The sequence below is a fragment of the Mustela nigripes genome, chromosome 1, assembly GCF_022355385.1.
Source record: "Mustela nigripes isolate SB6536 chromosome 1, MUSNIG.SB6536, whole genome shotgun sequence".
Classification (NCBI taxonomy): Eukaryota; Metazoa; Chordata; class Mammalia; order Carnivora; family Mustelidae; genus Mustela; species Mustela nigripes.
The window spans coordinates 90,337,496-90,362,574 of NC_081557.1; the positions used below are offsets into that span (position 1 = coordinate 90,337,496).

Genomic DNA, 25,079 nt, shown 5'->3' on the forward strand with positions numbered 1-25,079 from the left:
GATTTATTTATTAGAGAGACAGAGAGAGCATGCAGGACACATGCAAATGGGGGAGCAGGGAAGAGAATCTTAACAGATTGGGTGCTGTGCAGAGCCTGAGGGTTGGGGTGGGGGTGGGGGCCTCTATCTCATGACCCTGAGATCAGACCTGAAGCAAAATCAAGAGTCAGATGCTTAACTAACTATGCCATTCAGGCGCCCTACAAAAGAGAAAAAGCCATATTTCCTTGAATATACAAATGACCTATCTCTCACATTTGAATAAACCAGAGGGAGTGGTTCTCTCCTCTGTGTCTCTTTGAAACTCCCAGAAGGGATCCTATTCAAAGGAAGACAGAGTTCTGTGGAGATGATCTTACCTATTTTCACTTCTAAGCTGAAGTTAATGAAAAAAGAAGGAAAGAATGACCTTTTTTTCCTCCCCCCACAATTTTACTTGGCATGTTTTCAACATATACTGAAGATGGGATTGGATTGTTGATTACAGTGTCATTTGCATTCTTGGCTTATTCGAGAGCAGGCTTGGTTTGTATCATCACATCATGTGACATGGGGCACTTTTTTACTCCATTTCACCTTCACCCAAACCACATCCTCATTCTGCACCCGAAAGTCAGTTGAGTGAACATATTTGAAAAGTAAATGCTCTTCAGAGGCATGATATGTTATTTGTTTTCTGTAAACCCTGTCCTCAAAATGCTGGCCCCTGCATCCGCGTAATGCGGAGATTACTCATTCCCTGGAAAATGACCCCAAACAGGCTTCTAGATGAGGAGAAGGACTGGAGCAGGAATCTCTATTGCATTTCTGTGCAAGGGGGAAGGATTCAGGGAAGGAGGGGCAGAGAATAAATGAAAAACACACTTTAAGATGAGAGGAAAAGTATTCTCCAGATTTGGGGATTGTGCGCAGAGTCATCTGACCCTGGGGTACAGGAACTGTAAGCCCCAGGAAAGGCAAGCCTGGTTCTTCTTTTTATGCTGTAAAATGTCTGAAGAATCAGAGAAGTACCCTGCAGCCACCAAGGTGACAGACAAATAAACACAAATCAGCAGCCACCTGAATCTGTCCACTCCCCAGAGGAAGGCTTTTTTTTTTTTTTTTTTTTAATTTATTTGACAGATCACAAGTAGGCAGAACAGCAGGCAGTGGGGAGAGGGGGAAGCAGCTCCCTGTTGAGCAGAAAGCCCAATGCAGGACTCAATCCCAGGACCCTGGGATCATGACCTGAGCTGAAGGCAGAGGCTCAACCCACTGAGCCACCCAGGTGCCCTGAGGAAGGCTTTTTAAATCCCAAATCTCAAAGCATTTCTTCAGATCTGCTCCTGACAGCAGGCAATTGACCAAAAGTGTTGACAGAGAGAGAGAGAGAGAAATATCTAAAGGGTCTGCAGGTTCCTTGACCCACAAGAGGAAAATCCTGACGTTTCTGCCATTTTCATTCTAGCCAGTACGGTGCCCAGAGATCCAGGTGGCAGACGGATGACAAGGCTGTTGTAGCACAGAGCTGGAAGGAGGATGTGGATAAGGACAAGTCGCCCATCACACTCCCTTCCCTGAATTTGTTTTTCCAACCACTCATGACCCCAGCAAGTCGCTAGGAAGTATCCCCAAGAGGGAGGCACCCCAGACGTGGCCCAAGAATTTAAGTAGAAAAATTTAGGAGACGCCAGAAGTCAAGCAAGTCCACTAGAGGGAGCCCCGACCAACTCAGGACTGAGGGGAGCCTGGCAAAGTAGCTTCACAGCACCCGACTGAGAATCAGCCACATTAGGGAACAGGGGAAGAAGCAAGGCAATAAATTAAGTCCCCACAAGGGAAGATAGCCCTGTGAATACCCAGCTAAAATCTGGTCCTTCCAGGATTTACAGCATCAAAGACTTAAAGACCAGGAAACTGAGGTTGAGCAAAATTAAATGGCTTGTCAGAGTTTACACAACTGGAAGGGGGACTAGAACTCATGGCTCTTGTCTCTAACCAATATCCTTTCTTCTACATTTGTCTCCCTCTATGTCAGCACCCTGGAGTCCACGGGTCTACCTCTCCTCTGTGTTGCCTTTCTCTGAAGTGAGAAACTCCCTCAGCTACATTCTGCACTTCTTTCCCTCATACACTGCAGAACACCTTCCCAAAGCCTAATAATGCCATGTGCTCCCTCATGAGCCCTAGAGATATAAATCACCTGGAGCTACATCAGCCCTTTTCCTCTGTGTCAGCACAACAGCATCCTGTCAGATGTGAAAATCTGTCATTTGTATGTCTCAGAACTTCAGGCACTGCTAAGTGAAAATAAAGCCTAGTTAACTGGTTCCAAAGCTCTTTCTCCTCGAAATACATTTAGGATTTAGGGATAAGGAGAGAAGCGACCCTCCAGGACCTTGCTATTTTAAGATTTGTGCTTGGCACATTCCACCTGCCTATGAGCTCCATGTTTCCCAGTTACCTGGACAACATTTGGTCTCCAGAAACCCAACCGTGCAGTTCTCAGTCCTGCCCTCAAAGGAAATTTGCCACCCTGGATTGGCTCCCATAACCCAGGCTCCTCCTCAGGCTCTGAGCTGGTTGGGCCTTTTCTCTGCCCCTCCCATGAGTGGGTCACCCCACAGGGAGACACAGCAGAGGCCAGAGAGGATCCTACAGGTAAGAAGAGGCAGGGCAAGGATGATGGGAAGAGGGAAGGGACAAGTACTGAGATTTATTTTCTCCAAAAGACGACTGAGAGAAGTGATTTCTGCTCATAGAACCTGACTGATAGAAAGAAACAACTCCACCCTCCCCAAATACCAGCCTTGCCTAACGTTCCAAGGAGTCCAAGCATGGAAGCTTCTGGAAAGTAGAAGAGAAAGACTTGGAGACTAGAACTCTAACTTTCCTAGGACTCCTGGTTCAGTCCAGGGGTCAGGAAAGGAGCCCCATGCCCAGGCTTAAATATGAGTCCTCTCCCTCCCTAGGACAGCAAGGAGATGCCACCCAAAACCAAAGGAAAGGGGAAGAAAGCTGGGACACAGGAGAAGAAAGAGAATGCGGGCGCTGGTGAGTGAGGATGGCTGGAGGTGAGTGCCTCCTGCTTCTCCATGCTCTGGCTTAGAGACCAAGCAGAGGTGCTCCAGAGAGAACGAAGCCCTCTGCATGACAAGACAGAGTTTCATGCCCCTCCCTCTTCGGGTCCCCCTGCCCCCAGGTTCCATGGAGCTGGGAAATTGGGGAAATCAGCATGCACCCGCTCCGTGGTGCCCTTCTGGCTCTGTGCCTTCCTTAATACATTCATCACCCATATTCCAAGTACCTACTCTGTGCTGGGCAGCCAGGACACAGGGGTGACCTCGATAGCCTCTGCCATCAGAGATCCCTCGTTTAGAGGCCCTCAGAGCTGCAGGGAAAAAGTCCAAGGTGTAGGCTGAGGATGGGGAGACATGAGGAAGGCTGAGATCATGATAAGCTGAGATTTTGCCAACTTGCCAGGGCAGATGTGGAGGCCAAGTCTGCATACCGGCGGGTAGTGATGGAGAAGAAGCTGCTCCAAGACCACCTGGGTAAGAAGGGTAGAGGCTCTGGGACACCAGAGGTGGGACAATAGGGCAGTTTGCATCCTGGAGGCTTGGATGGTTGGAGCTGTGTCAGGAGGCTGAGCTGATCTCTCCCCCATCCCCCAGTGGAGAAAGACTCGACATTGCGAGGAGGGGGTGGGCAGTGAGGGTGGGTGAGGAGAGCTATTTTTCATAAGCAGGACATGGAGTTTTGCCTTCTTAGCAATGAAGAGCTCATGGGATTCTAGGGGGAAAACCAACCAACCAATCCAGAGAGAGAATGAGAGGCTGGAAATCTGCCACCAGATTCCCAGAGGTGGGAGGAGTCTATCAAGCCCTTGGGGCCTGATTTGGTGGGACCCCCAGCCCGTTGTGAGGACTGCTCTGGGACTTTCCGCAGCTCTGCGGAGGGATGAGGCCCGCCGGGCTAAAGCTTCTGAGGAGCAGCTGAGGCGGAGGCTGCAGGTGCTGGAGGCTGAGTTGGAGGAGGCCCGAAGTGAGAGCAAGGCCATCTATGCAGGTGCGTGGTTGGCCAGGCAGGTGGGCGGGAGACAGGGGCCTGGAAGAGGACAACCAAGAGGGCCAGAGGGTGCAGGAAGGGAACTGAGGAGGACTTCCATCTGCCATGCCTATCCCCAACCTTCCCGGCTCAGCATGGATCAGGCACGGGGCCTGAAAGAACCAAAGGAAGGCCTCCGGGATGCTGGGCAGGAACCTTCCAGGATGCCCAATGGCATGTGCTTTATGGATTACAGAAAGCACCTCTTGTAATGTGGATTACAAAAACTTACATGGCCTTATCTCATTGGTGCCATGGGAGTAAGTGGGGAGAAGGGCTAGAATCCAGGTCCAGGACTGGACCAGGTCGGGGAGGGGTAAAGGGGTGTGGTTTCCCAGCTCTGCCCCAGGTGTTCCAGTTCCTCCAGCTTCTTAAAATCACGGGAACTGAGAAGGCCTTTATGTTCCTGTCCCACTGGGCCAAGCAGGCCCTTCACCACCCACAGCTTCCTTTCCTCTCTCCACTACTCCATCCACACCTGGGTCCCTGGTCACCCTCTGCCCCCACCACAGAAATGAGTCGTCAGTGCCGGGCCCTGCAGAAGGAAATGGAGACCCGCAGTAGGCAGCTGGAGGAAGAAGTGACAGGCCTTCGGGAACAGCTGGGTAGGCTTCCCCACCCCCTAAGCCCTCTCTCTCCTGGGGCACTGACAAGGTCCAGCCTGCAGGGGCGGACTGAAGATCCTCTTTCTCTAGAAGACTGTGTGCTGTCTAGGTCCTTGGACCATTTTCCCCACTGACTCTTCCACCATGGAGGACTGGAGCAGAGGGTTCAAGATGATAAAAATCTCTAAGTTGTAACTAAAGCAGACCTGGGTCTCTCATCTCATCTCCCTCTCTCCATGATCTCTCCAAATCTGGGTCTTTCTCCCCACCCCTGCCTTATCTGTCATGAGCGAAACATATTCCCTCTTAGCTGATTTTTACAATGAAACTAAGAAAAGATATTTGACTTATTTACTTTCATATCTTTAATGCCAAGTGCATGCCAAGTCCTAAGTAATTATTGCTAAATAAAGGAATAAACCTTCCAGATAAACAAAAATGTAAAGAACAGTAAGGTTTTCTTTTCTCTCTTGGTTACAAGGTAGAGTTGAACTATCCTAGCATGGCACACAAGATCTTTCATAATTGTGGTCTCAGAGTTTTCTTAACCTAAAATAGCCTGTTTCATTCTTAGTAGGTGCCATGCCCAGTGTGGGGCTTGAACTCATGACCCTGAGATCAAGAGTAGCAGGCACTATGGACTAAGTCAGCCAGGCTCCCCTAAAATGGCCTCAGTTTAGCTACAGATACCCAAGACTTGCTTCTCTGCCATGCAGACCCTGCATTTCTTTCCTAATCCTTGCCTTATCTCAAATTTAAAATCAATCAGCATTTAGGGAGCACCTCCTGTATATACGAGGCATCTTCTCACACATTCTCGCATTTAACTCACAGTAAGCCGGTAAGGTTTGTATCAGTCTGTCTTTAAAGATGAAAAAACTGAGTCTGAGAGAGGCATGCCTGAGCTTACACAGATATTAAGTAAGTGACAACCAGACTTTGGACCCACATCCCTTGTCCCAAGTCCACTACTTTCTTGGCTGTACCTTAATGGTATACGTCAGCTCTTTATACGGACTGTGGGAAAATTGATGATCCTGGGGGAAGGCTGGAGTGATCCCATTTAAGTTCTGCTTTTTAGGCACTTTTGAGGACTCTGTTCACAGGGAGAGTGTCACTATTCAGTCCCCTTCATCCTTCTGTCCTGCCCCACAGAGACGTGCCAGAAGGAGGCCAAGGCTGCAGGGCAAGAGGCTGAGCAGGCCCTGGGAGAGCGGGACCAGACGCTGGCTCAGCTTCGGGCCCACGTGGCAGACATGGAGGCCAAGTATGAGGAAATCTTACATGTAAGCACCACCGTTGGAAGCCCAACCCCCAGTACCTAGTGCTCCCCTATCCTCCCACTCCGACCCAAATTAGTTCATGCTGCCATCGTCATCAATGGTAGACCCGGGGAAAGGAGAAGCAGTATCTCCAGAGGGAATCCTGCTCTGTCTTGAGGGTAGACTGGCAGGGGAATGCAACCATGCCTACTTACTAAGAGTAAGAACTTGAAGAAGACACTGGCGAGGAAAGCGTACAGACCAGCCTGGGGCACCACCGCTCACTCTACCCTCTCCTTTCCTGGGGCCTCAAACTTGGTGTCTGCAGGGCAGCCTGGACCGACTCTTGGCCAAGCTGAGGGTCATCAAGCCTCAGTGGGACGGGGCTGTGCTGAGACTTCATGCCAAGTACAAGGAGCAGCTCCACCAGTTTGGACTCAACCCCCTGGATCTTTGAAGCCGTAAGCCGCTAGTCTCTGGGGCTCTTGGAGGCTCCAGCAAAAAAGCTATCTTGATGTAGAACTCAACAGAACTGTGGTCTGTGGCTTTTTGGCAGATACGAGTATCTCCTTTGGGGACATCTTGGTTCTGGGCTGGCCCATTGCCCTGGAGACTTAAAGAGAGGAGAGAAATTTGACAAACTCTCAGCAACTCTCTTAGAGAAAATGGGCCCCAGGCTTTGAGTCTGAGGCCTTTCTGGGGCCCTTCAATCACCATCCTCTATTCTCCTTTGCCCTGCCAACACAGGCAGCCAGATTTGTTGGGGAAAGGCCCTTTCTATAATAAACCTACAGTGACCCTGCACCAGCCCCCACAATCCTAAGGTGCCTCAGAGAGAAGGTGTAGCTGCCCTTCAAATTCTTGCAATATATGCGAGAGTCCAAGAGTTATGCCTGGGGTAAGTTCCATCTGGAACGATCCTAGTCAGCCTCATAAAAGGAAACTCTGTGTCCCTCCTCTATTTTATAACACTCATTACTACTTCACTTCCGGTCACGTGGAAGGGGTCACCAAGCAATTCTCTAACAGCTCTGTGGACACCAGCTGGGTATCTTACGATTTAATTCCATTCTGGCACTACCGATGTGAAGAGAGCATCCGATCCCACATCCTCAGGCTCAGTCCCACAAGACTGTCCCCACTTCAAAAGCCTGTGTCAAGTCCAGCTCGTCTCCTGGGCTTCTGACCCATTGGTGGAAAAACAGAGGTTCCCACGACCCCCTCCTCAGGTTCCATCATCTTGCTAGCGTGACTCACAGAACCCAGAGAAACGGTTTACTCACTAGCTTCCAAGTTTATTATGAAGGACACAACTCAGGAAGAGCCAGGTGGCAGGTTTGCTGGGGGCAAGGCACGAGCATGGAAGCCTGTTTCCTCTTTGGGGGTGCCGCCCTCCCCGCATCTCTGTTTGGTTCCATCTTTTTGGTTTTTCATGGAGGCTTTATTTACTATGGGGTCATGGTCCATGACACCATTGGTGGTTGGTGATTCATTCCACCTCCAGCACCTCCCCTCTCCCCAGAGACCCTGCGTGGGGATGGGGTAGGCTGAAAGTTCCAGCCATCTAATCACGTAGTTGGTTTCCCTGGCAACCAGCCCCCCATCCTTAGGTGTTTTCCAAAAGTCACTTCCTTAACAAAGTTAAGTTTGGTTGAAAAGGGCTTGTTATGAGTAAAAGACGATCACTCTTACTACTCAGGAAACTCCAAGGGCTTTAGGAGCTCTGTGCCGGGAAAGAGTATAATTTATTATAAATCACACCACTTGTTTCAGGCAGAACTCCATCTGTGGGACACAACTCCCAAAGCTCCCATCTGACTTCCTGTGGAACCAGAGGGCAGACCGCCCCCTAGTGGGGCTGGCTAAGACCTCTGGACACACCTTCTTCTGGGAGGTGGGCCCAAGGGAAGGGAGGGAGACCCAGGGCAATCCTGCGATTGGAGGTGCCCAGAATCCTAGAGCTGTCCCTTCTGGCTTAAAGAGCTGTCCCTTCTGGCTTAATGGAGCTTCTCAGCTCCTACCATCACAAGCAGGAGAGGCCACTGGGCAGGTCTGTGCCAAGCAGGAGAGGACTATAGCAGCTCTGACACCGGAGCCCAGTCCTGAGCAGAGAGAGAAGAGAGAAGGTTATTCAAGGATGAGAAGAGTAAACATTTTCCCTGCGCCCACCTGCCCTGTCGTGCCCAGGAATGGCAGCGAGTTCCATGGGTCCTTCTGTCCCCACCTACCATGGCCTAACATCCCAACCTGCATGTCCCACACTGCTTCACCCTGTGGTTCCTTTCTCTGACTCCCTCTATCCTTCTCTAGCTGCCTGCAGTCCATCTGTCTCTTCTACCTTACCTCTCCAAACCCGGGGGGATTGCAGGCTTCCGAGCCCTGGCAAGACCTCGCTGCCAGCTTCAGGTGAAGCGGTGGCTCAGCCACAGCCAGCTGCTGAAGCTTTTCCAGGTCATTCTCTCCACCCATGGGATACCCGTTCACCTCCAGAATCACGTCTCCCATTTGCAGCCCTGCCTGGGCAGCTGAGCCTCCTAGCGTCACCTGGTGGCAAAGAGAAGGGTCACAGAACATGGGATACCATGGAAAAGTTGCTGGATTGTTCTAAGACCTCAGGAGGGAAGCAGATGAAGGCTCATCAGGAGGCAAATGATTGGAAAGACCCAAGGTTCATGGGGCATAAGTCACCTGGGAGATGAAGATTCGAGGCTCACTGGCCACACAGCTAAGTCGGAAGCCATAGCCACCGCCGGGCGCAGGGTATAGGGAGCACTGGCGGGAGCCGCCTGGGACAAGAGGCATGGCTGTGTCTTCAACTGGTAGGTCCTTGGTTTCAACCAGAGAGGCCGAGCAGGTTTCCTGCGGGGAGGCAGGAGCCTCTGTGCTCTCCAAGAAGAGAAGTGGGGATAAGCGAACCTGAAAGGAGGCAGATAGAACAGACCTGTAGCATCTCCCTCTGCCTGAGCCCTGCTCCATTCCTGCCCACACTCCAGCCCCTGCCCCGCACTCGCACCATGCTGAAGAAGCGGTCAGCTTTAGGGTCGACAACAATGAGGGAGACACAGGAGCCCTGCGCGCGGATCCTGGCCACCGTCTCCTCATGGCCCAGCCCCTCCACACTTTCCCCAGCCACAGCCACCAGCCGGTCCCCAGCCTGCATCCCGGCTTTCTCAGCTGGCAGTCCTGGGTCCACCTCCCACAGGAACTGTCCTGGGACATAAACATCCTCATCGCTCTTCCCCCAACCCCGGCACCACCCCAGGCCACTGTGGGCACACGGAGGAACTGATCCAGGGTGTACACAGGAGGAGGAGGGCGGAGACTCAGGGCTGGGGTTTTCTGTGCACCATGTCGTGCTTGCCCACCCCCAAGCCACACCCTCCCGACCCATCTCTGGGGCTCCCACTCACCAGGACGACCATCAAGACCTTTCTCCTCACGAAGCAGGAACCCAAAGCCCTGGGACCCTTTCTTTAGGTGCAGACGGCGGGGCCTGGTGGGCAGTGCCCAGCCCTCTGCCAGGGGTGCAGCCAGGGGCATTCCCAGCTGGCGACACCGTTCCTCCACCTCTGGCCCTGCCACCAGCAGGGTCACTTGGTCTCCACTCTGCGAAAGCTGTGGGGACCCAGTGGGGCATCAGCGTCAAGCACCTGGGTGGGGAGGGCAGAGGCAAGCGCTCCTCACAGCCCCAGGAGTGAGGCAGCAAGGTGGGGGAGAGCAGAGCCTAGGACCAATTGTCAAGGGAAGGGTGGCAGGAGGCAGAAGGTCAAATTCAGATGAGGTGCAGGGGGGAGGAACCGGCTGCCTGAGGCAAGGCTCTGGGGCCCAGGTGGGTGAGGATGAATGGGGAAACATACAGCCATACCTTCCTGCTGAGCTGGTGATAAGTGAACTTCTCCACGCTGACCCCATTCACTTCCAGCAGCCGGGCCCCAGGGGGCACCCCTGCCCGCTTGGCTGCTCCTCCAGTGCTCAGCACCAGCCAGAAAGGACCCTGATGGCCTGAAGACAAAAAAAAAAAAAAAAAAAAAAAAAAGCAAGTTTCGGTCTGCTGTCTGCCCAGAACAGGGCTGAAATCCCCCTCCTGACCTCCCTCCCGAGCCCCTAAGCTCACTGTAGGAGACACTGAAGCCAAAACCACCCTCGTCTTTCACTACGTGGCACAGTCGGGGCCGGACCCCAGGGCCGAGAGGAGGACAGAGGCGGGCGCTGTTCCCCTGCTGAGCTCGAGCGACATCATGCACGTGCTGCGCCAAGACGGTCAGCAGCACGCGGGGCCCACTGTCCCGGATGCAGCGAACCACCTAAACCGAGGGGGCGTGGCATGAGGTGGGGCCCGCCCCTCCTGCCAATGCCCCCTCCCCAGAGCCTACATTTTACTTTCCCTGGATGAAGCTGTCTGGATACCTTCACTCAACCATCCCCACCTGGACAGCCCCAGATCCCGGGAGGCGGGGGAGGCAGAGGCCCGCCTATAACCAGGGAGGGGCCCCCTTGGCTCCTCTCTCCCCGAGGCGCTGTGTAGCGTCCTTGGATTCCACAGGGAGACCCCCGGCCCAATCTCACCACAGCGTAGTCTTCACATTCCACGACTCGGTCATTCACCCCCAGGATCCGGTCCCCTTCCCGAAGGCCCTGGTACTGGGCAGAGGTGCCTGGGTCCACCCTGCACACCACAGGCCCAGCCCTGCCCAGCTCCTGCAGGTGGAAGCCAAAACTACTGCCTTCCTCTTTGCTCAGCAGACAGAAACGAGGCCGCTGCAGGCGCTGGAGATCTGAGGGGGAGGGGGAAGGCAACAGAAGAGGGGGAGGGAAGGGGATACGGCCCAAGTACAGGTCACCTTGACCTGGCCAGCCCTGCCCTTGTGATAGGGCACCGGGCAGGCTTCTACCCAGTTAGGTGTTGGACGGTGAGACTAAATACCACGTGGGCAGAGTGGCTTGGACAGAAGAAAGCAGCCAACGCCCTCCTACCTCCACGCAGTTACTCCCCACCAAGGCTGTTATCAGAGGGAGGCAGAGTGGAGTGGTTACCAAGGAGATAGAAGGCCTGAGGAGCTGTGGTATCTCTGGGGAAAGGGAATGATTGCCCAGGGCAAGGGGGTTACCGGAGGGGTCGAAGTCTTCAGCCAGAGAGAGGACTGGATTATCAATGCCCCACTTTGGGTTAAACTCAAACTTCCTGCAAGGAGGCGAGGGATGCAGGTAGGAGCGAACTGATGACATCTGGACTCTGGTCCCAGCCTCTACTTGAGGGGCGAATGGCAGCTGAAGAGCCTCCCCACCTTGGAGTCCCTCTGCTCCCAGCCCAACCCTTCCCAGCACCGCAGGGCACTTACCGAGCTGTTAAGGAGGCTGTGTCCCGGAGACCTGCTGTGCAAAGAAGGGATGAGGGGAGGAGGGCTGCATTCTCTCCCCACCCCGACTCCTCTTCCAGGGTCATTCACTAAAAGGACTCAGGGGAACCCCCACACTCAGGGCTTGCTCCCTCCATTCTGCTCCAGAAAAATCTTCCCTTCCTCTCCCTTCCCCTTCTCCTCCTAGTCCCTGGCACAGAAATCTGAACATAGCAGGACAGGGCGTGGACCAGGAAGGCAGACCTCTCCACTCACCTCTTCTCTCCTAACTTGAGTCTATTTGCCTTAGGTCTCCAAGTCACAACATCAAGTACACTCTGGTCCCCGAAGCCTCTACCTCCCACCCTGCCCTCTCACTGCCCTAAAGCCCCCACTAGAGGATTTCTCCCGGCCTCCTACCTGTAGCTGCCTCCATAGTTGGACCAGCGACCCAGCGCTCAGGGTAGGGACAAGGTTCATCAAAACCAGCTGACCCTCCCACCAACCCTGCCACGTCCCGCCTCCTTAAAGACACTGCCTTAGAAGCAGCAGGGTAATGGTTAACGGGAGGACAGTCTTATCCTCTGGGGAAGTCTGTGTGTTCCTCCTGCCCCCATTCCTGGGCCCCGGACTTCCTCCGGAGACTCTGCTGCTGTCCCAGCTTCTGCTCTGGGCAGACAAAGGCAGATGGCTTGCTGGTCACTGTAATTCCGAGCCTGGGATAAGTATGTTGAAAAAGGTGATAGGGGGGGACTCCTGGGTGGCTCAGTTGGTTGGACGACTGCCTTCGGCTCAGGTCATGATCCCGGAGTCCCGGGATCGAGTCCCGTATCGGGCTCCCAGCTGCATGGGGAGTCTGCTTCTCCCTCTAACCTTCTCCTCGCTCATGCTCTCTCTCACTGTCTCTCTCTCTCAAATAAATAAATAAAATCTTTAAAAAAAAAAAAAAAAAAAAAAGGTGATAGGGGTCCTAAGGGCCAGCATGGCCTCCCCCCACCCCCAAGGATTTTGTTCATGCCCCCCACCCCCCGCCTCAGCCCTCACTGCCTCTGAACCTAGTGCCCGAGAATCACCGGTAACAGTATGTGGTCAGTAGTTTACCAGAACGACCAAACACAGTACCCTTTCCTGAAAGCACCAGGCAAGGAGGAAGCCACAGTAGATGGAAGACACAACTTTTTAATGGAAGCAAGGCACTGCACAGGGCCCTTGGAGCACCTGAGCACAGGTGGGGTGGCGAGGAAGGAGGTGTGAAGGGGAGAAGGCACCAACACGATTGGAAAGTGGCAGGGGGCATCTTGGGCGTCCTCTACAAGCAGCAAGGCAGAAAGGACCTGCCCTCCGACAGCGGGAAGGCTGCACCTTTTGGCAAACGCGATTTAAGAAGTGCGCCCCCTGGTGGCACAGTCAGACGCTCCAGAGAGTGGAGAGGCAAGGTTGGTAGTGCGCCAGGGCAACTGTCTTGAAGTCTTGAAGTCTTTCTCAGTCTTCCTCTTGAATGGAGAGGCCTGTTTCATCACCCTGGAAACTCCAGACCTGGAAGCCACGGATGGACTTGCCCCAGGACAGCAACTGCCACAGGTGTGCTCCTCCCTTTACCTCCAGCCCCAAAGGAGTCTTTCTGGAAGTAGTAATGCAAACCAGGAGGCCACAGAGGGAAGGATCTTGGGGCCAGGGGTCACACCGCTAGGTGACTGCTGCCCCTGCTTCAGGTTCCAGAGCCTCCCAGCTGCTCCAGGAGGACCCTGACCTCACCCTCCACTCGCAGCAGCTGGGCCTTGCGCCAGGGGTTAAGGGTGGCCCCTCGGCTGTCTTCCAGATCACGAAGTAGAAGGTCAAGGTGGCGGCGGACGCGGCCCCGATCCCAGCTGTTGAGGTTCCGCTGGACTTCACTTAGGATCACTGACCAGTACTCAGACACTGCTGTCCCCTCTGTCAGCGACACCACGACCCGAGCACCCCCTTTAGCAGTGCCACCCAAGTCCCGCAGGGCCTGGCGGCCCTCTGAGCTCAGCTCATTGAAGTAGAGGCTGGAAGAGAGAGAAGAGAAGATACCGCTCAGCGGAGCTCTGAGACAGAGGAGAGGGAGTATGGGGCAGAGCGGAGAATTCTCATAACTCATCCCCTGGCTATGGAACTTAATGGGGCAGGTGTCTGCAGTGAGCCAGACATGGGGGCGGTGGCCAACAGGGGGCAGGGATGACATCTGAATTCAGCAGGACCAGGGACAGTAAGACGGGGCCACCAGGATCCTAAGAGAAACGGTAGTAGGGGACCAGGGCAGGGTAAGGGCCAATCACAGACGGGCAGGTTGGTTCAGAAGCTGGTCCACAATCGTTAGAAGGCAAGGAAAGAGGACAAGCCCTACCATAGGAAAAAAACAGTGGAGACCAGGACCTCCCGGCCAGGGTGGGGGCCAGACTTACTGCAGCAGCTCCAAGGAAGGGTGGTCCCGGGCGGCTTGCGCCAGGGCCAGGGCTGCCGTGTCACCAGCGCCGTTGTAGGCCACGTTCAGCTCCTGTAGCTGTCGATTGCGGTCCAGCTGGGCGGCCAGCAGCTGCAGGCCCTCGTCCCCGAGGCCCGTGTGCAACAGGGACAGGTGCGTCAGCGAGCTGTTCCCCGCCAGCCCCTCCACCAGCTGGGCCACACCAGCCGCAGTCAGCGGGTTGTTGGACAGCCTACAGCCACATGCACCCCAAGGAGATGAGGGCCTGTGGCAGGGCTTGCCACAGGACTTGCCTCGGGACTTGGACCCAAAGCACACACAGCGTGGGGTGGAGGGGAGCCCGGACACAAAGAAATGTGGGGGATGGGGGAAGGGAAGGAAGAAGCAGGGGGTATGGCACACTGCAGGGGTGGGAGAGCCGGGTGGGAGACGGCTTCTCCTCCTCCCTTGACTCCCCACTCTTCATGGTTACTATTCCTCCTCTTCCTCCTTTTCTTACCTCCCACGCAGAGGCCCCTTCCCCAGGGCCCTCCCCCTTCTCATTCACCTCCCCTTCCTCTAACCTAGGAATTTACTAGGAGCCCAGGCTTCTGGGCTCCTAGTAAATCAGCCAGCACTTTGGAAGCATCTACTGAGCACCCAGCATTAGGGTCATCCTTTCAAGGCAACAGGGAACATTCTGGAAGGGCATCAGTGGCACTGTTACCAGGCAACCAGCCTGGGTATTATCCCACCCCCCGCCAGCACTGGGTTTCTGAGCACCTATTCCTGGAAGCATCGTTCATCTACCCTGCTGTTTGCACTGGACCTGGGGAGAGGGGGCGGGCCAGGGTCTAGGCTCCCACCCCCTCTACCACAGCATGGGTGGACCAGTGGCAGGCCTGAGCTCACCCTTGACCTCAGCCTGCCACCAGGATGGGGGGGAACCTCCCTCCGGCTCTGCTTCCGAAACACTTACCGCAGGGTGGTAATTTGGCACTGGTCATGCAGCAGCAGGTCCCGGAGGACACTGCAGGCTTCGGGGCCCAGACTGTTGAGCTGTAAGCTGGAACAGGAGGTGGTCGGAGGGGAGGGGAGAAGCAAGGAAGGAGCTCAGCATGGAGCCGGCCCACCCACGGTGCCCTCCCTCCCACTGCTCATCACCTCCACACATACAGGACTTCTTCATCCCACCTTTTGCTCCTTCCTCCCCACCTCTGGCCTCATTAGCACCTTCTCTTCCAGCCTCTTCACCCGCAACCCTCTCCAGCCTTCAGGGGTCCTCACCCCAGCTTCCGAGCACGCAGGAAGACAGGCATGAGCGTGTGCAGCCCGGCGGGGTCGAGCTGACAGGAGGCCAAGTTCACCTCATCCAGCGCATGCCTCCCGCTGCCCAGGACGGCCGCCACCACCGTGCACTTGACGGGCGTCATGCGCACCCCCGCCAGGTTGAGCTGACGCAGGGAGCTGAGCACCTCGGCGGAGAAGCGCTGATTCTGGAACTCGTAGTGGAAGAAGAGGTGGTCAAGGAGCTCGGACGGGGGCAGCACCTGCCGGCCCAGCTTACCCAGCTTCTTCTTGATGGCCTGGGCATTCTCCAGGGCATCCAGGGTCTTGATGGGGCAGCCGAGCTGAGCCAGCACGGCCCGGTTTTGTGCGGAGAGGAGCCCCCCCATGAACATGGGGAAGAGCTCGAAGACCTCGTCCTCGGGAGGCTCGTCCGGGTGCCGCCGCGGGCCCTCCACGCCCAGGATACTGGCACCCATCTGGTCTAGGACGTCGTCGTTGTAGTAGTCCTCCTCTCGGAACATCTCCAGCACCATGGCCTGGGCCACGGCCTCACGGCTCTTACCAACCACACGCCCAAACACTCGTGGCACTACCTGGGAGAGCACACAGGGAAGGTGCTGTAGCCTCACGCCTCCCGCTCAGCCTTGGAAGCTCAGCCCAAGGGGCAGCTGTCCCTCCCCGCTCCAGCCTCGCCCGCCATCCCTCTCAAACCCGCAGTACCATTTGTCTGATCACATTACGCCCCACCCCCACCCCCATAGCATCTGCTCTGGCTCTCCACTGCCCACGTGGACTAGAAAACGGGTCATGATTTGGCCCCAAATGGACCTTTCCAGACTCCTCTCTTAACACTTGCATCATACCCTCGTCATACCCTCAGGCCCTTAGGAAATTCTTTTTCCCCAAACGCCGCTTACATTGGCAAGCCCAGTGGTAGGAAGGAATTAGCATCTGCGATGCCTTTTGTTCCGTACCAGGCTAGATGCTGTGAAGACACGCCCACCCTCTGCACCACCGCAGTCATCCCAGCAACGATGACTGGCTTCCCTCCTGCTCCTTCCAGGCCCTGCAGGATCTGGCCCCTGCCAGCCCCACTGTCTCCTTCTACAGACCTCTCACACTCACGCACTCTGCTTCTGTGCTTTCAGCTTTTCTCATTATTAGGATTTTTTTTTTCGACAGTACCACAGTTCTCTTCCTTCAAAGCTGTACTCTTCCTGGGGTGTTGTCCCCCCCCAATTCTTCTCCCAGTAGTAGGGGATCAATCAATCCTCCAGGGATCAGAGTAAATGCCCTTCCTGTAGAGAGATTTTCCCCTCTCCCCCCCCCAACCAAACGAGCTCCCCACTTACACACCTTCACAACACTAGAATTTGTCTCTCCAGGCCCTTAGCACACCTTTAAATTACATGGTTATGGTGACCTGTTTGTGTTCTTACTGGAGGACCAGAAAGGGCAGAAACCCAGGGTTCTCTTCACTGTTTCTTCCTCAGACTCTAACACAGTGCCTAGCACAAAGCAAGGGCTCAAATACTTGTTGGAGAAATTAATGTTTGGGTTTGGGACATCAGCTCCCAGCCTGGGGTTGGGGCTGAAAAGCAAGAAGGGGCCCAGACCTCTGGCAAGGAGCCACGAGGCTATTTTGTGGTCTCTTCTCTAATGACTGACTGGTTTTGGGTTTTGTTTTTTGTTTTGTTTTTTCTTCACATTTTATAGGTGAGGTTCCTGCCATGGAGATTCAAGTGCTTCTCTCTCAACAGTCACCTGGTGACAAGATGAGGAAATGTCACGTGGTGAGGGGGATTCAATAGGGCTGAAGAAACAGATGGGACTAGACCTCTGCTAGGCAGAGCTCCCTCCCAGAGGGCCTGGAGCTGTGGTGCTAACCATAGGGTGAACCCTGTCAGGAGACCACAGCCTCTTGCCGTGATCCAGAGCAAGCAAGCCCATCGTCAAAGGGGTGGGCTGGCCTCAGCAACGGCCATGCCCCCCATCTGAGGCAATGGTGGCAGAAGGGGTAGGCTGCCTGAGCCTGTTTTTGAGGTTTAACAAACATTGAAATAGAAACTTCCTATGTGCCAGGTCCTGAGGATGAACACATTTAACCCTCATATTAGACCCATGATATACATTGTATTATCCCCATTTAACAGATAAGGACTGGAGGCACAGAGAGGTTAAGTAAGTTGTCCAAGATCACATAGCTAGGAAGCGGCAGAGCCTGCATTTGAACCCACATGGCTGGATTACCGAATCCCTGATCCTAACCCTATGCATTGTTGCCTATAAAAAAGGAAAACTTGTTAAAATTTTGCCAGCACTGACCAGGGCTCTGCTGCCTTAAGACAAGCTAACGAAACATTCCTAGAGAGGACCAGGGTTACCTAGCAAGGCACGGAAGCTGAACAGCAGCTCCCTGAGAGAGCACAGGGTTCAGAATCACAAAACTAGGATCTGGACTCAGATCCTAGCTCTTCTACTATCTGAGTGACCTTGGACAAATTACACCGTGAGCCTCAGTGTCTTTATCTAAAAAGGAATCATAATATTTCATTTACGAGGCACTGAGAGACATTACTGGAGGGTGCCTCCTTCCTCTCCTCAGAACCCTAGCGCATCCTCCCTGTTCAGAACACAGTCCCCGGGCTTGTAATTGGGATCCTGGAGCAGGCCTGCACTATCCTAAGCCAATTACCAATGCCATTTATCCTCCCGGGATAAATGAATAAAATGGCATCTGCTTTATAAACCTGTCTCTGGTGATTTTGTTAGGATGAGTCATCATTCCCAGAGTCCAACCACCTCTGGGAGAACAGATACAGTGGAGTTTCGGGGCCCGCAAAGCAGAGCACAGACCCCAGACTGTAGCAACTCCGGCCTCCCGCCGACAAAGACAAGAAGAAGAAACACAAAAAGACAATCGTCATTAGGGTCACAGGACTGTGTGGAAAGGCCTTGCATCCTCCTCCCACCTCCAAGCTCTGCTCAGCCTGTGGTTTCTCTCTCTCCCTCCCTTTGGTCTCAACCCCATGAAAAGCCAGATTGCCTAAATCTGAAACCAGGGTCCGGAAGACGGCTATGCAGGAAGTAGCCGTCGCCTCCTGGGAGGGGAGTAAGGGGTGAAGGGGGAATACGGGGGCGCAGACAGCCTGGCGTGCTTGGGCTATTACCTTGAGCAGGTTGAAGAGCAGAGGCAGGGCTCGCAGGGGCAGAAGCTTGGCCACGATGCCCAGGACCAGACTGACGTCCTCCCCGACACGGCCCACGAGCTCGGCCACCTCCTTGCCCACCCGCTGAAAGGTCGTCTTCCGCAAGCCCAGCACGATGTAGAGGGCGGCCAGGTACTCCTGCATGGCGGGCACGGTGAACACAAAGGTGCCCCGGTGCCCTGGCTCCACGCATGGAGCCAGGAAAAACCGCAGGGCATCCCGGCGGAAGACATGCAGCAGCTGGAACTCTTCCTCCGTCTTGAGGCCGGCTTCCAGGCAGCCGCGGACGTCGTCTTCGGAGAAGTAGGTCTTGCGGGAGGACACCCCCTCGTAAGCCAACTTGCCCATGGTCCGGGCGGCGTAGGCCATGAGGGACAGGTTGGAGGGGTCAGTGCTGTCCAGCGTCTCCCCACTGAAGTTGAGACGCAGGAAGCTGGTGTAAATGCTGGTTAGGGTCTGCCCAGGCGGCGTGGGGGCATGCAGGAAGTGCAAGGTGGCACACACCAGCCAGCAGTAGGAGGGTAGAAAGCAGGCGGCGGCGATCTGGTGGTGCCCCTCCAGGTTGCGGGACAGCATCTCCACCAGACTGTCCCGCTGAGCCAGCGTGGCCGAGATCCCTGCGCCCCCGGCGCCTGTCCCACAGTCCGGCTGGTTGAGGCGGAGCTGGAAGTAGAGCTTCTGCAGGTTGGTGTCCGAGAAGCCACAGATCTCGCCATAGCGGCCCACATATTTGCTGGGGATTCGGCCCACGGCAGAGGGCCGGGTAGTCACCAGAATGCTGGCCTGGGGAACACCCGGTTGAGGGTTAGGAAGGACCTCCGCATCCTGACTGCCTCACTCCTCGGAAAGCCCCCGCAGACCGAGCGTCTGAGGATGAGGGTGAGCATCATAATTCTATGACTGAGCCCCAGCTGGGACCCTGGGATCTAATCTGATCGGGACAGCTCCAGGAGGGAAGGAAACAAGCTCAGGGAAGTTAGGGACTTGCTCAAAGACACACAGCAGGGATGTGGCGGGGCAGGTCTGAACTGATGCAGAACCAGTGCTCCCACACCAGTAAACACGTGGGCTGGGGACACCAAAGTCCTTAGGGGACAGGTCAAGGGCAGCGGCGGCAGGGTGGGTGGTGAGGACACTCACCTCGGGCAGCATGTATTTGCGCAGCAGGTTGACAATGATGGCAGCTGGCGCCTCTGGCTTCTCGGGGTCACTGCAAAGCCCTGTCCCCGCCAACCGGAAGTCGAGGTTGAGCCGCTCCAGGCCGTGCAGGACAAAAAGCAGGCGGGACCCAGCAGCAGCCATCAGAGGCAGGATCTCCTTCAGGGACGTGTAGCGCTGAGCCACAAGTTGGCACAAGGACGCTGGGGCAGAGCCCAGGGAGGACAGGTCCTCGCAGGAGAAGGGGACAAGCAGCTCGAAAGCCGGCAAGCGCCCGTAACACCAGTCCAGGACCATCTTGCGCACCAGCGTGCTCTTCCCCGTGCCCACTGTCCCGTACAGCACCACTGTCTGTACCCGGCGCCCACAGGCATCGGGGTCAAAGAGCTGGGACAGGGACAGTGGGGGAAGCCCAGCGGTGGGGTGTTGGTGCTCCAGCGCCAGCTGCGCCGGCGGGCAAAGCAGCTCATCTGGGGTGCTCTCGCGGATCACAGGGTCTACGTGGACTGTATCCAGTGCAAAGGTTGGGCCAAACTGGCGCTCTTCTCTGGGCAGCCGGCTGAACCACTCAGCCAGATTCCGGCGGTGGCACTCAATGGCTTCTGGATGGGAGGCAAGGGGAATGGGTCAAGGAAAAGGGCAGGAAGGGCAGGAGCTTAAGGCTGGTCAGGCCACAGAGCGAGATGCAGCACCAGGACACAGAGACCCAGGATGGGGCTGTGTATATAGGACTCTCCCAGGAAGTTTGGAAGCCCCCATGGCAGAAAGGAGCAAGCCAAGAGACCAGTAACACCAAACCTGGGTTGAACGGTTATGTGGTTGTGTGTGCAATCTCCACTTGCCTGTTAGACCCAGTTTGTTGAGAGTCAGGATGATGTACCCCTCCCAGTGCTTTGTACATGGCAAGCGTGTGGGTGTGCACTGCACAAGTGTTGCAGGAAGGGAGACATGGAGGGGTGGACAATGGGGCGACAGGGGAGGGTTTGCCCACTGATGGATGATGGCAGTGGGTCCTCTATGCCTTCTTCTTCCTGCCTTCTTCTCCCTCCAGACCCAACTCCCAACCTCCCCATCCCCTGCCCCTGGGATCCCAGCCAGCCCCTCCCCTCAGGCCAACCGAGCAGTCAATCCCTTTACCCGATGCAGAGATGCCCTGGAACAACTTTCCATGGCTTCTGGACATAGGACTACTGCCTGCTGAGCTTCCACGGTGATGTACAAAGGCCCTAAGAGCAAGGAGAAGGAATGAGCTGGGGGTTGGCTCCTGGGCTCAGCCTCTGGACAGGCTCAAAGCCCAGGCCCATCTGAATTGCTGGACTTGTAGCTTTCTGAGATCTAGGCGTGACTCTGGACATCCAAGTTGAGAGCCTTGTCTGACTCTCATACTCTTCCCGGGGACTGAGGTCTCGCCCCCTGGAACTCAGGCTGGCCATTGCCAGGATCCACCCATCCCCCCCCCTCCCAGATCCTCCCTCTGGCTGGCCACTGTCACTTACACTGTAGATAAAGTAAACCAACTTCCTCTGAGGCCTGGAAGCTGACTCTGTACCCTCCTCACTCCCAGAAAACCAACCTCACCCCGGGGGGTGGGAGTCAAGTTCTCGCCAAGTCCTGACCCTTCCAGGCTGTGCCCAGATGTGTCCTGAGGCCTCACCTAGGGAGCCCAAGGGGCAGCTTCCCTTTAAGGGGCCAACTCCAGTGGACCAGGAAGGGGATTCGTTCATCTATACAGAGAAAGGGAAAGAAAGAAAGAACATTCAGATCCCACCCACATTTCCCCACCGACACACAGACTTCACATCTATGTCAAATCTCCCGTCACTTGTTCTCATCGCATCATGTACTGCCCCTTTGTAGCAGTTACCATGCAATTTTATATCTCGTGTGATTATTTGATTAACATTCATTTCTGCCCTACCCCCCTCCACGAGAGCAGGGACCACATCTGTTTTTATTTATAATTACATACTTAGAAGTTAGCACAAGGTCTGGCACATAGCATGCACTTAATAAATATTTGTTGAATGCAAAATGAGATCAGACAAGTGATCCTAGACTTCAAGTAGCTATGGGGACGCTTAAGATCATCTAGCTTGACTCCCTTAGTTTAGGATGAGGAAAAAGTGAACCTCAGGCAGGTGAGGTGACTTGCCCAAGGCCAGCAGCATGTGAATGGCAGAGCTAGGGCCAGAACACCTGGTGTCTGGATCCCTGCTCTCTTGAAGACACCATCTGGACTCTGAAAGGAGAGGCAGAAACAGAAATCCCTGCTTCCAGCTCACCTGCAGACTGGAGCGCTCCTCCCAGACCAGAGCCCCACGAAGCCCTGGGCAAATAGCGGCCCCACCTCATGGTAGGGAAGAAGGTCAGAGCTCAGGGCAATTAGCAGGCCACCTTCTGTCCTGTTCCTCTGCAAGAAGACTTGTGTGAAGGGACCATACACACACACATACACACACCTTCCCACCCCTACCTCCTTGTGAGGCTGCAGAAAGGTCTTCCTCTTCAGGGAGCATCGGCCTTTTCTTAAATGTCAGCAGTGCCAGTGCCCTGGCCTTGCTGGGCCTTCGGACTGACTCCCTCTCCTATATCCCCCACTTTCCGGATGCCAATTTATCTCCTACCACCTCTGTGTCTCCCGCTGAGCCTCCACAGCTGCCTTGCTCCTGAGTCCCAGCCCCGGTGCCCTGCTGCTTTATTTAGGTGTCCTTTTTTTTCCGCTTGGCGGCCAGCAAGCTCAGATGAGTCCTATGTTCATTTTCAACGGCTTTTCTGAACCTACATTTTCAAGTAACAATTATCCACTCTCCTCTGTGTTTTTTTCCCCCCAGCTATCAGGTCCTGTTAGCTGAGTTTTAATGATTTTATCATCTTATCTTCTCTGTGACTTTTATGTCAGATGCCTTTGAGGTTGGCATAAATAATAAATAAATGAAAGAATGAACTTCCTACTTGACATGTCCACATGGCTATCCTGCCCATGCTTTAAACTCTGCACATACACTCCTCATCCACCTCCCCTTTTTGTTCCTTTACTGCCTATCTTCCCAATCACACATTTATACTAGGAACCTGAGCTCTTGGTCTTCAAACCCTTTCATGCAGCTGCAACAGTCCTACTGATCCCTTCTCCCAGTGCTTTGCCAGCCTGGGTCTACTGCATGGTCCTATGCCCCTCCTGTGCTACCTTAGGCCCTCTGTGGGCTTCTGGGGACCCTCTGTCTCCTTCTGGGCCTCTGCCTTCAGTCTTGCCCCACCCCATTGCAATCCCTCACCGCCCTCCATCACCTCCCTAAAATCCTAGGTTACCTATAGCGTCCAAACCCCCTGCCTGCCCACACAAGCTATTTTTTGGAGTTTGCCCCCAACCTGTACTTCATTTGCCAGACTCCCCAAATTCATGCTTACACTTTACTGACTTTGTTTATACACTTGGACTTGGAATGGCCTTACTCCCCTACCAGAATGCTACACAATCTTTTAAGACCCTGCTCAAAGGCCCCCTCCCTCGGGAAGTCTCTCCTGATGCCCCTTACACAGAGTGCTGCTATTTGGCACCTGGTCTCCACGGAGAAGTGGCTCCTCAAGGGCAGGACAAGCTCTAGGAAAATCTGCTGCCCTGAGCCCACCCGCCAGCAGGACCAACCAGTGGAGGGGCTGCGGCTCCAAGCAGAGGTCCCAGAGGTTGGAGAAAGGTTAAGAGAGGGCCCTGGGAAGCTGGGAAAACCAGCACAGTGGGATCAAACCGGCTCCCTGGCCACTGCCTCAAGATGGGACTCGCCGCGGGGCTCTTGGGTGGCTCAGTGGGTTTAAGCCTCTGCCATTGGCTGGGGTCATGATCCCAATCTGGGATGGAGGCCCACAAAGGGCTCTCTGCTCAGCCGGGAGCCTGCTTCCTCCTCTCTCTCTCTCTCAGCCTCTCTGCCTACTTGTGATCTCTGTCTGTCAAATAAATAAAATCTTAAAAAAAAAAAAAAAAAAGAAGGGACTCGCCACGCGGGTGGGGCGGTGGTGAAGGCAATTTCCCAAGTCACCGGAGCTCAGCGGGCCAGAGAGGAACGCCGCAGGAAGGGTGCAAGGGCTGTGCTCCCAGGGGTCCGGAGCTCCCCTCCCCCTCCACACACGCACAGACTGGATCCCAAACAGCTCTCCCCGTTCCCGCTGGCGTCGGGGCCCAAAGGGGTAGGCGGCCGGCATGCCCACCGCTCAGCGCACCCGTTCGGTCCTCCGGGTCCGGGGGCGAACTCCCCGCTGCACGCGCGCCCCGAGCAGCGGCCCGGTCGGGGGCGAGGGGCGGCGGAGCCGGTTGGGCCTTCCCCCGCGGCTGCCGGCGTCTCTCGCTTCCTCCCAGAGGCCCCGGCGCCGCGCGTCCCGTCTGCCCCGCCCGCCTGCGCGGAGCCCGGCCAGTGCTTGCAGCCAGCGCCCGCCGCGGGCAGCGGGGAGGACAGCCTGCGCGCTGGCGACCCGCGGAGGCAGGGCTCGGAGACCGGGGCGGGGATTTCACGGGCTGTCCCCGAGTCGCGCCCGCCCTCTGGGGCCGCAGCCCTCGATCCAGGCGGGCCCCGCCGCGCCCAGCGCCCTCGGCAGGTGACCCCGCGCCAGGGCCAGCCGGTTACCTCCCGTCCAGGGCAGGGCTCGCTGCTCGGCCCATTGTGCAGATGGAGATGCTGCGGCGTATCGGGGTGACCTGACGTCCCCAGGATGACCTGAGGTGCCCGGGGTTGACCTAATGAGGAAATGGCAGGGCGGGAACTAGAGTCCCTGCCTGGGTCCTCCTACCTCGGCACCCCTCCCCCCCCCCGCCCCTCCTGAGCCACCTACCGGTCCCCAGGACACTCTTCCCGCGGTGCCTCATCACCCCCTCAGCCTACCTCCTAGCAGAGATCTGAGTCAAGGCCTTGTTGGGTCCTCCCTCCGTACCTGGCGCTCTTCAGACCCCCAAACCTCTGTGTGTGGCTTCTGGTCACTTTGACCAAGAAAGGAGCAAAAATGGGGCTGAGGGAGAGTTCCCACCCCAACCTGCTCTTCTTGTCTAGCACCCAGTCACGGCCTAGCCCTGGGGCTTCCTGGTTCCCAGAGCCCTCACCCTCATCCCTCTGCTTCCACACAGGGCACACCCAGGGCCCACGTCACCCATGGAACAGCCACCCACCGCCCACAGCCAGGACATGCCCCACATGCAGACATAGGTGTGTAGTGTGCACTGAACGGAGGTGTGCAGTGGGGAAGCTGTAGAGAGGCACCTCAGGGCAGGGCTGGGAAGAGGGCTCTGTGATCTCTACTCCCCATCCAGATTGAAGACAGAGTTGATATTTCGTTTACACTTGAAGGTATGTTCATTCAAGGAGTTCCTACTGAGCTACCGGTAGAAAGGTATGCAGGGGGTGCCTGGGTGGCTCAGTTGGTTAAGCAGCTGCCTTCGGCTCAGGTCGTGATCCCAGTGTCCTGGGATCCAGTCCCATATCGGGCTCCTTGCTCCACAGGGAGCCTGCTTCTCCCTCTGCCTCTGCCTGCCACTCTATCTGTGCTCACTCTCTCTGACAAATAAATAAATAAATAAAATCTTTTTTTTTTTTTTTTTTTTAAAAAGAAAGAAAGGCGTGCAGGGTCCAGACCATAGCTTCCCTCCAGCCAAATGATGGTCCTTCAGAGGCTGATGGAAGGAAGCCTTTGGAAAGGCTGGGAAAGGAAGCTACTGATTCTGGAAG

At 55.4% G+C, this 25,079-nt stretch overlaps 3 protein-coding genes across 13 annotated transcripts; 1 reads left to right on the plus strand and 2 right to left on the minus strand.

Annotated features, from left to right (window-relative positions):
- The first annotated feature begins 2,605 nt into the window (after positions 1 to 2,605).
- Positions 2,606 to 6,566, plus strand: CCDC153 (coiled-coil domain containing 153). 2 transcript variants are annotated; one of them, XM_059392615.1, is made up of 7 exons: positions 2,606 to 2,640; positions 2,952 to 3,033; positions 3,468 to 3,533; positions 3,928 to 4,047; positions 4,599 to 4,691; positions 5,847 to 5,977; positions 6,282 to 6,562. In XM_059392615.1, exons 2-7 carry the CDS (start codon positions 2,964 to 2,966, stop codon positions 6,408 to 6,410), a joined length of 609 nt encoding a protein of 202 aa, XP_059248598.1. In that variant the 5' UTR covers positions 2,606 to 2,640; positions 2,952 to 2,963; the 3' UTR covers positions 6,411 to 6,562. The 2 variants fall into 2 exon arrangements, with proteins under 2 accessions (XP_059248598.1, XP_059248597.1); XM_059392614.1 differs by lacking the exon at positions 2,606 to 2,640 and having other exon boundaries at positions 2,654 to 3,033; positions 3,463 to 3,533; positions 6,282 to 6,566.
- A 656-nt stretch (positions 6,567 to 7,222) lies between these two features.
- On the minus strand, positions 7,223 to 11,764 carry NHERF4 (NHERF family PDZ scaffold protein 4). 5 transcript variants are annotated; one of them, XM_059415558.1, is made up of 11 exons: positions 11,710 to 11,764; positions 11,293 to 11,323; positions 11,062 to 11,135; positions 10,520 to 10,728; positions 10,068 to 10,257; positions 9,819 to 9,955; positions 9,364 to 9,568; positions 8,967 to 9,163; positions 8,642 to 8,869; positions 8,297 to 8,497; positions 7,223 to 8,055 (listed from the first exon to the last, which is right to left on the minus strand). In XM_059415558.1, the coding sequence occupies exons 1-11, from the start codon at positions 11,723 to 11,725 to the stop codon at positions 8,026 to 8,028; spliced, it is 1,518 nt and encodes a 505-aa protein (XP_059271541.1). In that variant the 5' UTR covers positions 11,726 to 11,764; the 3' UTR covers positions 7,223 to 8,025. The 5 variants fall into 5 exon arrangements, with proteins under 5 accessions (XP_059271541.1, XP_059271551.1, XP_059271532.1 ...); XM_059415568.1 differs by having other exon boundaries at positions 11,062 to 11,199; positions 11,710 to 11,743; XM_059415549.1 differs by having other exon boundaries at positions 11,293 to 11,326; positions 11,710 to 11,740.
- A 688-nt stretch (positions 11,765 to 12,452) lies between these two features.
- NLRX1 (NLR family member X1) lies at positions 12,453 to 24,113 on the minus strand. 6 transcript variants are annotated; one of them, XM_059415601.1, is made up of 10 exons: positions 23,988 to 24,113; positions 21,654 to 21,781; positions 21,026 to 21,095; positions 20,509 to 20,597; positions 19,354 to 19,973; positions 18,175 to 18,996; positions 15,002 to 15,597; positions 14,694 to 14,780; positions 13,716 to 13,967; positions 12,453 to 13,319 (listed from the first exon to the last, which is right to left on the minus strand). In XM_059415601.1, the coding sequence occupies exons 2-10, from the start codon at positions 21,721 to 21,723 to the stop codon at positions 12,998 to 13,000; spliced, it is 2,928 nt and encodes a 975-aa protein (XP_059271584.1). In that variant the 5' UTR covers positions 21,724 to 21,781; positions 23,988 to 24,113; the 3' UTR covers positions 12,453 to 12,997. The 6 variants fall into 6 exon arrangements, with proteins under 6 accessions (XP_059271584.1, XP_059271593.1, XP_059271576.1 ...); XM_059415610.1 differs by lacking the exon at positions 23,988 to 24,113 and adding an exon at positions 23,575 to 23,783; XM_059415593.1 differs by lacking the exon at positions 23,988 to 24,113 and adding an exon at positions 23,587 to 23,782.
- Positions 24,114 to 25,079: the final 966 nt, after the last annotated feature.

Bases quoted from the DNA above. Each gene is read 5' to 3' on its own strand.
- NLRX1 (XM_059415601.1), bottom strand. From the start codon at position 21,723: ATGAGGTGGGGCCGCTATTTGCCCAGGGCTTCGTGGGGCTCTGGTCTG. The intron at 18,997-19,353 runs GTGAGTGTCCTC...GGTGTTCCCCAG, and splicing joins GCAAATACATGCTGCCCGAG to GCCAGCATTCTGGTGACTAC. The intron at 13,968-14,693 runs GTAAGTGTTTCG...ATGTGGCTGTAG, and splicing joins TGCCAAATTACCACCCTGCG to GCTGTCCAACAACCCGCTGA.
- NHERF4 (XM_059415541.1), bottom strand. From the start codon at position 11,396: ATGACCCTGGAAGAGGAGTCGGGGTGGGGAGAGAATGCAGCCCTCCTC. The intron at 10,729-11,061 runs GTAACCCCCTTG...CCTCCCCCTCAG, and splicing joins TGAAGACTTCGACCCCTCCG to ATCTCCAGCGCCTGCAGCGG. The intron at 10,258-10,519 runs GTGAGATTGGGC...CCCTCGGTTTAG, and splicing joins AATGTGAAGACTACGCTGTG to GTGGTTCGCTGCATCCGGGA.
- CCDC153 (XM_059392614.1), top strand. From the start codon at position 2,915: ATGCCCAGGCTTAAATATGAGTCCTCTCCCTCCCTAGGACAGCAAGGA. The intron at 3,034-3,462 runs GTGAGTGAGGAT...CCAACTTGCCAG, and splicing joins GAAAGAGAATGCGGGCGCTG to GGCAGATGTGGAGGCCAAGT. The intron at 4,692-5,846 runs GTAGGCTTCCCC...CCTGCCCCACAG, and splicing joins AGGCCTTCGGGAACAGCTGG to AGACGTGCCAGAAGGAGGCC.